Source organism: Sturnira hondurensis, unplaced genomic scaffold, assembly GCF_014824575.4.
Source record: "Sturnira hondurensis isolate 20B ecotype Veracruz unplaced genomic scaffold, ASM1482457v3 Scaffold0001509, whole genome shotgun sequence".
Lineage (NCBI taxonomy): Eukaryota > Metazoa > Chordata > Mammalia > Chiroptera > Phyllostomidae > Sturnira > Sturnira hondurensis.
This window is the reverse complement of record NW_028074140.1, coordinates 1,402,316-1,414,731: the sequence shown is the minus strand read 5'-3', so window position 1 is coordinate 1,414,731 and position 12,416 is coordinate 1,402,316. Positions and strand designations below refer to the sequence as shown.

Genomic DNA, 12,416 nt, shown 5'->3' with positions numbered 1-12,416 from the left:
TATTTAATGCTAGTGTTAAATTGGAGTAGAATTGAAAACTTAGTTTCTAGAAAGGATTATTATATTGTTTTTATATTGTGATCTTCCTTAATGTTGGACTTGTGACTTTTTTGGTGTTTGTAGTTACCAGAAATTTTTAGCATTTAAATGATACAAACTGCCAGAATAATTTGAAGTTGGATAAGTTGGATGAGGATAAATGCTTTTGTATATTTTAACATTTCTAAATGCTCTACCATAGCTTCTACTATGTACTTTCTTCCTAAGTAAGCAGTTGTTAAATGCATTAAAACTTTATAGCTGTGTACCCCCCCACACATTTTTTCCTGTTCATGTTGGGTTTTTTTTGTCACTTTTATATTATTTAGTAAGGTTGATTTACTGTGTAAAAAGGTACATGAATTGTGATTGGGATCTAAATTTTATTTCCCAGATCAGAATGCTAGGCACAGTGTAGTCTTCTGATCTTCACTTGGCGGTTTAGTCATTGTTTGGCCCACACTTTGTGACAGCATGAAAATGGTTAGTCAATACATAAAACTTTGTCTTAATGAGAAACTGAAATGATCTCATTTTTTTCTTTCTTTGCAATTTTCTTCATCTTCAGTAAGTAATCACCCTTGCTTTTTATTCTTTGAAAAAAATACCTTACCTTACACAATCTTTACATCAACTATGCCAGTTACTGTTACCGGTTTAAGAACCACTTTATACTTGCAGAGGTGTTATCAGAAAATTTTGTTCCTCTAAACAAATGAACCTTTACACAGAAGCAGAGAGACTCACAATAGGTCCATAAAACATGGTCAAGATTTAATGCAATATATATTTCAGAGACGCAGTGAAGGGACAGGAAGAGGATCCCTAGTTGCAGGAATTGTTAAGGGCTTTCTTTGGTCCTCCCGTAATATGATAGATCTGAGCTTCTCAGCAGGTGCCACAAGAGCAGTGTTGACTGGACACTGAGGGCGCTGGGTTCCAGGGAAATTGCTGTCATTGCTTTGAGAGGGTCAACTGAGTGTATAATCTTGTTCTTATTGAAATGGCCAGGCATTGAGATTCCAGGCCACCTGGGAATAAGGTTCGTTCCTACTAATTCTTTTGAAATATATAACTGTAAGTGAGTCACATTCTCACATTTAAATGTGGCACTGCATGAAATTTGAATTGCTGTATTGTAATCAAGTTGTATCACATTAGAAGCCTCAGCTGCTTTATGTGGCTATCTTATTACAAATTGATCTTTGTTTAGAGAGCCTCAAGACTCCAAAGGATGATACTACAGGCTGAGATTATCATCTCCACTTTAGAGATTAGGAAACTGATTTTCAGAGAGAGGCTGGCTTGAAAAGAGAGTTATTATTGAAAAGACACCTAACCTTCTTTTGATTGGTTAAGCATTCAAATTAATATATGTTTGTGGGTACAATGGAAAATGCCCTGGATTACATTTAGAAGACGTATCTTTCATTTCTAGTCTCTACTATGAAAATATCAACTCTAGAAGGTCTGGGAAGTAACTAGTCTGGTGCCTGATAAAATAGATTAATAAGTACTTAATGAATGAGTGGAAGGATGTGATTGTGGTTTATGCTGGGAAACTTTTTTTTTTTTTTTGCTAATTCAGAATCTGCAAATAACATCACACCAGTCATCACTTTGGACATTTTAATACATTAAATACAGTTAAGGCAATGGAATATTTTCCTCTTCAAAGAGTATTCATATTTCAGCATCCTGAAGTCCACTTGGAAACAATATTGTGGCATCCTGAAGACCTAAAGAGACACTTTGGTATAGCTTTGCTTAATTGTTCTTTAGAACAATATCAAAACAAAGACTCAAGCATTTCTCCCTACTTCCAAATTAAAAAACAAAAACAAAAACGGAGGCGATTTATCTTTTGCCAAGTAATTACTGAGTAAAGACCCTTTTGCCCAGCCTTTGCCAATTAAACTGTAAAAACGATAAATTCGTACAAAAATGGATAGGTAATAAACATTGCCAGAAATGTGTTTTATTAGTATTTTAACTGTTATTTAGAAGTCGTATTGTTAAAATGGTCTTAATTTCTCTTTGCACAACATTAAACACCTTTATTAGCTTACTGTGGAAGAAAATGTCATATATGACTTGATTTTTGTGGGGGTGACTTTGCCCTCAAGTCCCCCCGTCCGCCATGGATGAAAGTAAACACTACCAAGACATGATCTGCTTGGGGGGGGGAGGTGGCCAGTTTCTCAGAGGAAAAAGGCCTCGAGCCCCTTCTTCCAGGGGCTTTTATTGGGCTGTAATACACAGGAATACAGGGCAGCAAGGATCAAACAGTAGGTAACATTTCAGAGAAATCTGAGGGCTTAGTCTGAGTCAGTGTCTGTCAGGAAAGGGGGTTGCAGAAACTTTGGGAGACATACTCATTTCCTGCTCGGACTCTTAACATATGAATGAAAGCACTCTTAGCAAAGCAGGCTTCACAGGACTTTTAGGAATTCTTTTTTATGCCTGATTACCCCTGGATCCGCTCTAGCTGGCAAGGAGCTGCAGGGCCTCCCAATCACAGGTTTTCAGGCTTAAGTGGATTAGAGCCCGGAAGCGCTTCTCCCAGAGGACAGGGGGACTTGGGCTATGTCACATGGGGGGCGGGGGTCCATTGCTTCCTCTTTGTCCCAGCCCCTCCATATCGCAGTCCTTCCATGATGGCTTCCCAAGTGATTATGTCTGGCTAAAGTTGCCCTCTGCTATGAGGAGTCTTACCTGTTCATTGACTTCTGACCATGTTTTGGGGTCAGGGAGAGGAAACTGAGGCAGTTTTCGCTACCAGAGACAAGCTTTATTTCCTGTGGCTTGCATTCCGGAGGTCTCTTGCTCATCCTCAGCCATGGGGGGTAGTTACAATTCCTGAAACCAGGAGAGCGGTCTCCAACAGATTTTTGCACAGTCATCTTTCATGGATATTAAGTCCTTGGCCTGTGACATTGCAGAGACCAGCTATGCTATGCTGCATTGTATACTTGAGATACAATTGTTATGAACGTAGGAACTGGGGTGTTCAACAAAAGATGAAAAACTGTGATATTTTAATGTAATGTGTACTTATAGCATTTAAGGATGAGAAGCACATTGGTGTGCACTTCTGGAATTGAGAAGGATGTAATAATGTACACAGCACACAATCCTACACTTGAGGTTAAGGAGGTAGTTAAAGCAGTGTTGAAGCTTTTTTTTTTAATTTATTTTTTTAATTTAATTCTTGTTCAAGTACTTTTTTTATTGTAAATTTTGAGTAAGTGTTGATTTTTGTTATTTTAAAAAGAAATCTGATTTCATCATAGGTTGTCACCTGAATAGTGAAGAAAATTCTAGTGTTAGGGAAGAAACAATAGCTTGATTTTATAAGAGTTTTTCACTGGAAAATTATCATTAAACGAAGTCACTGTGTTATGATCACTGTTTTCTCTTAAGTCAAGCAGAATTGAAATATGAATTTTGTCATGTAAAAGATAATTTAAATCAGTGGGTTAAATAATTACAAAATTTTCTGTTTTCAATATCCAAAAATTAACTTGTCATGTAAGTCATGTGCAGGAAGGAATAAATCTAAAATACATTTTATATTATAAAGAATTTTAATTATTAAGAACTTACTATCTTTCTTGTCATTCTTTTTTTGAAAGTTAAGTATCAGGAAATAAAAACTAAAAAAAGAGAAATTATTTTCTTCTAGTTAGAGAAAAAATTTTCATGGTACGTTGACAACTTCTTGATCCCATTTGTTAATAATTAGAATAGTAATTGTAATGAAACATCTAAGTGACAACATTGATATTTACACACACGTCTGAAATTCAGAGGAGAGGTTTGATCTGGAAATGAATGGGGCCATCACTTACTATTTATCACATTTAGATGGTGCCTATAGCTTCAGGTCTGGTAGGATGGCAGTAGAAAAAATGTGGAGTGAGAAAAGGAGATGGGTCTAGGACCAAGTATTGAAGGGACTTTTCTATTGTATTTCTGGGTAGAAGAGTGTGGGAGAAAGTATGGTATTTCAAGTAATATTTGAAGAAAGAGGGAGTTGTTAATGGTACCAGTTGCTGTTTCAAAAGTCCAGGGAAACAGGGGCTGAAAATGTACATTAGATTTGGCAGCAGAGAGTTCTTTGAATGTTTACAACACTAGTTCAGTGTTGTGGTAGGGTAAAGCTAGGTTGGTGTATAATGAGGAATGTGCTGAGTGGTGTTAACGATCAAGTTGGAGACAAAGTTGAATATACAAGAGAGAAAAGATTATCTCTCTACACTGTAGAAATTCTCCTTTTCTGTACTCCCTGCAAAGAAATAATGACCATGGCAACCAGAGTTCTCTTTCATTCTTGTATTTTCTATATCCCCAGTAAAATGTTCATCTCCTCATGTTTTCTCTCTAAGTTTCTCTTTTCATTCTGTTTCCATAGCTTCACCCACTGGCTTGTTATTCTGGCCCCTCTCCTAAGTTCCAGTCATGAATTTTTTAACTGTCTGGTAGAACTCTTTAATTGTCTCATGGCTCCTCAAATTTAACAGGTCCAACTGAATTAATCATTTCCTTTTCAGGCTGACATAATTTACTAGTTCTTTATTTCTTTCATTAAGAAATACTGGTGTGGCTTAGTGGATTGAGCACTGGCTTGCGAACCTGAACAGTATGGTCCCCAGTTCAATTCCCAGTCAGAGCACATGCCTGGGTTGCGGGCCAGGTCCCCTGTTGGGGGTGTGAGAAAGGCAATGGATCAATGTTTCTCTCCCTCTTTTTCTCTGTCCCTTCCCCTCTCTAAAAAATAAATTTAAAAAAATTGTAATAATATATTTAAAAATAAAAGAAAAATTCTAGTTCCTGAGGGTCTTCCTATCTGGATCTTCTGTTATCTCTTTTGTCTTTTCCTTGTTTCCCCATTCTGTTCTCACCCTCAATGCCTGCTTGGTCGATTCAGAACCCTTTTGAAGGGTTATTTCCCCAAATAAATCCAAATTAATTTGTCCCACCTCATTTAATATGATGTTATCTATAAAATCATTTATGATGCTATTTTTGACATTTTATCCATAATGTGAAAAACAAGTTGAAGGTTTTATTTATATGCCTTTATATCAGCGTAATTTATAGTTCATAATTGTAAATGTGAAACTTTCCTGATTGTAAGGTTTTTGTGCAGTTTTTTAATGTGTAGACCAAATGTCCTGCCCAACAATTTACTTATTTCTCTGAAACTAATGTATTTAAAGAAATAAAATACAGGTATCCCCAACTTTTTGAAAATTTGCTTTATGCCACTTTGCTTTTACAAGAGACCTGCATTAGTACCTGGTTTTGCTAACTGGAAAAAAATCCAAAGAGGATTCTTCCATTTATGAAAAAAAGGCAAAAAGTGAAAATAGCACTCAGCATTTATTTTGCAATGAGCCATTGTAGAGGCAGGGCTCAGGGGGAGTGGCACCACCAGCCTGCTTCTCTGGGAAGTAAGTTCATCATCTTGGCATCAAGCCATCCTAAGCTTTGAACTCTCGGGGAGCATTTGTGCTTTGTCTGTTTATTATATGTGTTTGCTAACAAGATGTGTCTTCAAGTAATTGCTTCTTCACTTTCTGCTATTTCATAGTCACTTTCTACCTTTGGATGTGAGAGAAACCTTTATGTGTATTCTACTTTGATTTCCTGTTACTTTAAGAAATTAATATGATTACAAACACAATTTCATTATACTTAAATATAATGGTTGAACTATAAATAATAACAATGTTTTTTACATGTTTTTTGAAATAAAGCTATTGGAACATGATGAGAAAGATAAACTTTCATTTCATATGGACCCATCTTTATTTTAAAATACTATTTCGTACATTATGGAAAATCTTTGTTTTTGAATATAGTTGTTCTCACTATAGTGGAAACTAGCATAGTTGCTAATAAATCTTCAACTTTGAAGTGGAATTCTGATAAACACCCACAACAAAAGTTTTAAGATGCCTGCATACTTTTGCACTGTTAAAAAGACGCCTACATCAATACTTAGTCTAAGGCTAAGTAGCCTATTGAATATACAGACATACATCTTTAGTTTTCTTTTAAAAGAGATGGAGAGATGTCTTTTTGTGTATATTACACACATTATATTCTTTGGTAATACTCAGAGGTTTTGTAATAATTTTATAGTCTTTCATAAGTTTAACTGAACAGTACTAAATACCCTAGAATGAAAACTAAGGAATTGCTGTCTACATTAGAGTTCATTGAATTAATAGGCAAACATTTTTGTTTTGTCTTTTTTTTTGAATAATTGAACACTTAAGTCATCAGGCCCCATGAGGAATGTTTTTAATTTGGGATCCTCACTGGTGCTTGACCATCTAGAACACATCTGACAGTGGAAGTAATCAAAAGTGGGTTGCTCATGTGATTGAGCTACACAGACCCCGAGTCACAATTTTCTATTTATACATATTTCTAACAAGCTTAATGGCTGCTGGTTTCCATGTGCATACCAGAGTCCAAGAGAGGGAGAGAGAACAACAGGCAGTACACGGACTGAAATGAAGAGCGAGGGTCTACTGTCTAAGAGATGAGAAGAGTGACCAGAAGTAGTCATTTCAAAAAGTACTCATGACCCCAAAATTCCACTCTTAGGTGTATACCCAAGGTAAATGAAAACAAGTCCACATGAGAACTTGTAGACAGATGTTTACAGTAGCATTATTCATAATAGCTAAAATGTGGCATTAACCCAAATGATCATCAGCTGATGGATGGAAAAACAAAATAAGGTAAATCTCATAAATGGAATATTATTTGGCAATAAAAGGAGTGAAATACTGATACATACTATAGCATAGAAAAACCTTAAAAACATTATACCAAGTGAAAGAAGCTACACACAAAGGCTTCATATTGTACGATTTCGTTATTCCTTTTGTATGAAATTTCAGAATAGCAAGTCCATAGAGATAGAAAGTTGGTAAGTCATTGCCAGGAGCTGGAGGAAGGGGGACGTAGTGTGTGACTGCTAATGGGTGTGGAGCTTTTTGTGGGGGTGATGAAAATGTCGATTGTGGTGATAATTGTACGACATCAAATATTCTAAAAATCATTGACTTGTGTGCTTTAAATGGGTAAGTTATGTGGTTTGTAAATTGTATCTTAAAGCTTTTTAAAAAGTATAACAGGTTGGGATAACAAAAACAAAATTTGTGGGAGTAGGCATCATAAGCCTGAGGCATCCCTTACAGTATAGCATAGTAAGTATTGATACAGTAGGTAGTTTTGAAACTTTTTTTTTGAAAGGGAAGTTATAATTAGTTTCTCTTAGGATCTGTTTTAAATTTGTGAACTATCAGAAGGGGTTAACATTGAAATTCATTTTTAAGTTCTTAGTGATCTTCGAATTTTTTTGCTATATTTTCACATAGTTGAAGTTGATGCTCTGTCTGTTAATGCAAACATAGGGATTAGTTGAAAATTTGATTATTTTTCTCTTAACATCATTAAAAAGCCAAGGTAAGGTAATTTTCAAAGATGCACTTAATGGCATTATTGAATCTAACTTACTACAATATTTCTTCTATTGCTTAAAAATCTAAAATTAGCAGAAGTTAAGATGTATAAATTGGAATCCAAGAGCTAATTTAGGTTGGTAGTACTTTGAAAAAGCATATAATGTATTAAACAGAATTAAGTGAGCCTGTGTGGCTAACAGGTACTGGACAGGGAAAATAAGGAAGTTTGGGTGATGTTACAGATTTTGTTCTGTGGTAACAGAGAACTTGCTATTGCTCATTTCTATGAATATTCAGTATTCACTAGAGGGTATCAACTACTGAAAATTTTTTTTTATGTACTATAGGAAATCTAGGTCATGGTTTTCAGGATTAAATGATAATAAATTTAGTTTGCTCATCTGCATTTAAAGAATGATGTTTGCAATACAGCTGGTTTTTGTTCCCTGCTCTTGAGAATATGGGTAGGTAGATGAGCAGCTATAGGGATAATGTTAGAGACAAGATTCTAGGCCTAGACTATTTTCTGTTTTCCAACACCTCCCTCCACCCTTTATGACCTGTTTAAGGCACTGTTACTGGTTTGGAAATTTGTCATGACCTGGTTGTGTTGGGACTGAACAAAAGTTAAGAACCTTTTGAGAGAGAGAAAAGAGAATAAGCCCTGGCTGGTGTGGCTTAGTGGAATGAGCATCAGCCTGTGAACCGAAAGGTCACTGGTTCGATTCCCAGTCAAGGCACGGGCCTGGGTTTTGTGTGGACCAGGTACCCAATGGGGGGCATTCGAGAAGCAGCCACACATCGATGTTTCTCCCCTTCTCTTTCTCTCTCTCTTCCCCTCTCTCTAAAAATAAATAAATAAAATCTTTTTTAAAAAAGAGAAAATAGAGAACAAAAACTAAGAATTATAGAATCAGACATGAAATATAACAATCTAAGAAGGAAACACTGGTTGTGGAAATGCATTGTGTCAACCAGTTCATGTTTGAATCTGAGGCAAATTGCAAAGGAAATGATGAACAGCACTGAGTGACTGAATACAGTTAAGGAGTAAAGAGGAGTTGTGAGTGAATGTTGGGATACTTGGGAATATTGCTGTCATGGATTATAAAGAGAAAACTGTTCATTGGTGGTTAAAAGGAGCTCTAAATTGTTAACATTGAAATTTCAGATGTGAGAAAGATGCCAACTAGGTGATAAGAAGTTGTGGACCGGAGCGAGGTCTGAATTGGTCTGAATTGACTGACTTTGCTAGTTTATACTTAGCAAACAGTATTTACTGTGTTGTTCAGACACTGTCAAAGAGTAATTAAAACTTCAAAATATTAAAATAGGTTTACTGTCATATGATTTAAATTTTTAAAACTGAATAGATTTTTTTCAATTCATTGCTTTATATTTTCCTCAGGTAAAACATTCAGAAACCATTTATTCTCGGAAGTCAAATACATCTTTCTAAAACACGGCTAAGTATATTTAAGTAATGTTTGTTTTTATCAGGTGATTTTAAGTTTTAAATAATTCTTATGCACTAATTCACATTTTTTCATTTATAACCAGGAACCATTTGAGGATGGCTTTGCGAATGGGGAAGAAAGCACTCCAACCAGAGACGCTGTGGTCACATACACTGCAGAGAGTAAAGGAGTTGTGAAGTTTGGCTGGATCAAGGGTGTATTAGTATGTACATATCGACTTACATTTTAGAGTTATAACATTTCTATTTATTATAAAAGCTTAATAGTGTGCTCGAATTCTCAAGAGAAGTCTTTTTTTCTCTTTAAACTTTTTGATCTGAAAGTTAAATAGAAGACAAAGTTAATAAATAACCTCCTTTCCTTGTGCCTATTAAATTTAGTAAGGGAACTATATTTTAATTTAATCAAATTATACTTGATTACCTCTAAACTGTATTTTTTTATTGCCTCATAAATTTCACATAGCATCACCTCTCAGTAGTTAAGTAGGAAGCTGTTAAATTGATGGGAGCATCAGACTCAAGAAAGCTGAGCAAGCAATAGATCTGAAATATGCCTGTTTCCTTTTCTGCTACCCATTATCTTTAGGAGAAATGTCGAGAGGTTACAGGGAACAGAATAAAGACAAAATCCTTTTCTTCAGTGTCGAGTTCATGTCAATAGACAGTTTTAGGTGATTAAGGTTCAGATTTACTTCTGTTTTTCTGTGTTTGTTTGAACAGGCACTAAGGCTCTGTCTACTAGAGTAGACAGGCTAAAATGACCTCCCATTGGGACATCGAAAACAATTAATTGGAGTTGTATTAACATTTAGGGGAGAAATAGAGGGAAAACCTCAGTTGTAGTAGTGATTTTATTGCCTAATCAATAGAGTGAATGTGAAGCTCCAGATAGTTTAGTTTGCCTATTCTTAGATTTTAGTCTTTTAGACTATGTTCTGTGTATGAGCATAGTAAACAAAAGTAAAAGTAAATTAGGCAACTATCTCACAGATAGGATTTTTGAAAGATATGTGAACAGTTGGCATTTTGTGTTGACAGATACGTAATACATAGTAGAAATCAAGAGGATATTATTTTTTAAAAGCAAAAATTAAGCTTATGTGCGTTGACAGAAGGAAACATGAAATACTTTTTTTAAGGACTGAAGTCCAGCTTCTGGTGCTTCACATAATTGTGGTGGATGTACGTATGGACATATACACACAGTCACATGTTACGTTATACTTTTACTTGCATTAGCTCACATGTAAGCTAATTTAAGCTAAGAGGTTATCTTTAACCTCTTTTAAAAAACTGTTAAAGGGAAGGTTGGGATAAGAGTTATATTTAAAATGACTTCCTATGGTTTTGAATATAGTTATCCTACTTGTGGCTAGTGTAGCATTTACGCTGTATGATATACTTGATCACTTTTTTTCATCTGTGACTCAGCCTCTCTTCCTTTTCCAGGTACGTTGTATGTTAAACATTTGGGGTGTGATGCTCTTTATTAGATTATCATGGATTGTAGGTCAAGCTGGAATAGGTAAGTGGAGTTACCTACTGCTTGACTCGTTTAAGGCTGAATAAACAGAAGTAGCGTGGCGCGCGTCTGGGCTCCGAACCTTTACCAAATAGAAGCAGTTGGAATAGTTCTAAGCTTTGATTTCCTTTGTACAAGATTGTTGTCTTAATATTACTTTTTTCATAATTCTGGTTTTATTTTTCTAAAATGGGATAAAAATAAGGTAATTATTTTGAAACTTAATATACTTGGATTAACCAGTTCTAAATATGGCAGGTTTAAATAAGAGTGAAATTCTCAGTCTCATCTTTCTTCTCTAAAGGTCTGTCGGTCCTTGTAATAATGATGGCCACTGTTGTGACAACCATCACAGGATTGTCTACTTCAGCAATAGCTACGAATGGATTTGTACGAGGAGGTAAATTGAGTCTTTTTGTATTGTTGCCATTAGATTACTGTTACTAAAAAAAAATGAGATTTTAATCTCATATTTTTTTACCTTTAAAAAGCAATATATCAGTCTATGTAGATAAAGTTGCTACTGAGCACTTTCAATCTAGTATATTTGAATGTAAAAGTATATATTGACCCATTCATATACAACATATGTGCTTTAAGTTATTTAGGGTGCTCGTTGTATTTGGCAGCAAGAATGGAGCTTCTCATTAGGTTTTTCCTTCACCTGGCTGTCCCTCAGCCTCCTCCCAGGCTTCAGCCTTGGGATCAGTAGAGCTTAAGGGTCGTTCTCTATTTGGTCTGTATTGCACAAATGGAACCTCGTTCCTTCACATTGAGGGAATCTTAGGCACAGTTCTTTCTCCATCATCTAACAACTTTCGTGGGTTATCTCTGGCATCCTGAATTCATACCCTCAGCTCTAGCTGTCTTCTGTGGGTACCTGAGGCCTCTTTCATTGGAACTCACAAGATCTGCCTAGTTAAGCTTTCCCCTCTCAGGGAGAGTACTCGGGAGACTAGGAGAGCGGCCCAGGACCCCTGAGAACAAGAAGAAAAGGATTCTGTTTTCCAAACAAAAACTCATCATTCAAGCCCTGGCTGGTATAGCTCAGTGGATTGAGCGAAGGCCTGCGAACCAGAGAATCGCGGTTCGATTCCCAGTCAGGGCACATGCCTGGGTTGCAGGCTGGTTCCCTGCAGGCCAACTCCCAGCAGGGGATGCATGAAAGGCAACCATACATTGATGTTTCTCTCCTTCCCCTCTAAAGATAAATAAATAAATAAAATCTTTAAAAAAAAAAAACCTCATCATTCAGTTGGAGAAAGAAGAAATATGTACCAGCTTCTGTAAAGTCATCTTAGATCACCTGAGAAAAATATCAGCCTGTTCCATCTGCCTCAACTATTTTCCAGACCTGTACTGGACATCATAGACACGTAATTTCTTTATTTTATTTTATTTTATTTTTTCAATTTTTTTATTTAATTATTTTTCAAGTACAGTTTTCAGTCTATTACTCCCATCCCATCCCACCCCCATCCTCCCCCCTCCCTCCCATTTCCACCCTTCTCAGTTGTTGTCCATGTATCCTTTATATAGGTTCCTCTAAATCCCTCCCTTATTTCCCCTGAAATTCCCTCCCCTCTCCCCTCTGGTCACTGTCAGCCTGTTCTCTATTTCAGTGTCGTAATTTCTGATTTATAGTTTTCTTGGGTAGAGAGATACCTAAATTGAGACCCACTTCCCCTCATTATTTTCATATTTCTTATACATCAGAGGATTCAGATCACTGTGGTCCTGGGGGAAGCCAGTAGCTTACATCAATACGATTGTGACTATGCTGGACGTGATCACTGTTTGCTGAGGTTTCATGCGTGCATGAAGTCTGGATTGAGCAACATTGGGGCATAAGATGTGCGTGTGTCCAAAGAGTTATCAGACAACACTA

The 12,416-nt window shown here is 36.1% G+C and overlaps 1 protein-coding gene across 1 annotated transcript in view; it reads left to right on the top strand.

The window, feature by feature from the left end:
• SLC12A2 (solute carrier family 12 member 2) overlaps window positions 1-12,416 on the top strand; it is a 97,340-nt gene that overhangs the window by 21,227 nt on the left and 63,697 nt on the right. The window contains exons 2-4 of the mRNA XM_037028452.1: window positions 9,087-9,206; window positions 10,456-10,531; window positions 10,833-10,928. Of these exons, the coding sequence (XP_036884347.1) occupies window positions 9,087-9,206; window positions 10,456-10,531; window positions 10,833-10,928 (292 nt within the window). The remainder of the gene's footprint in view (window positions 1-9,086; window positions 9,207-10,455; window positions 10,532-10,832; window positions 10,929-12,416) is intronic.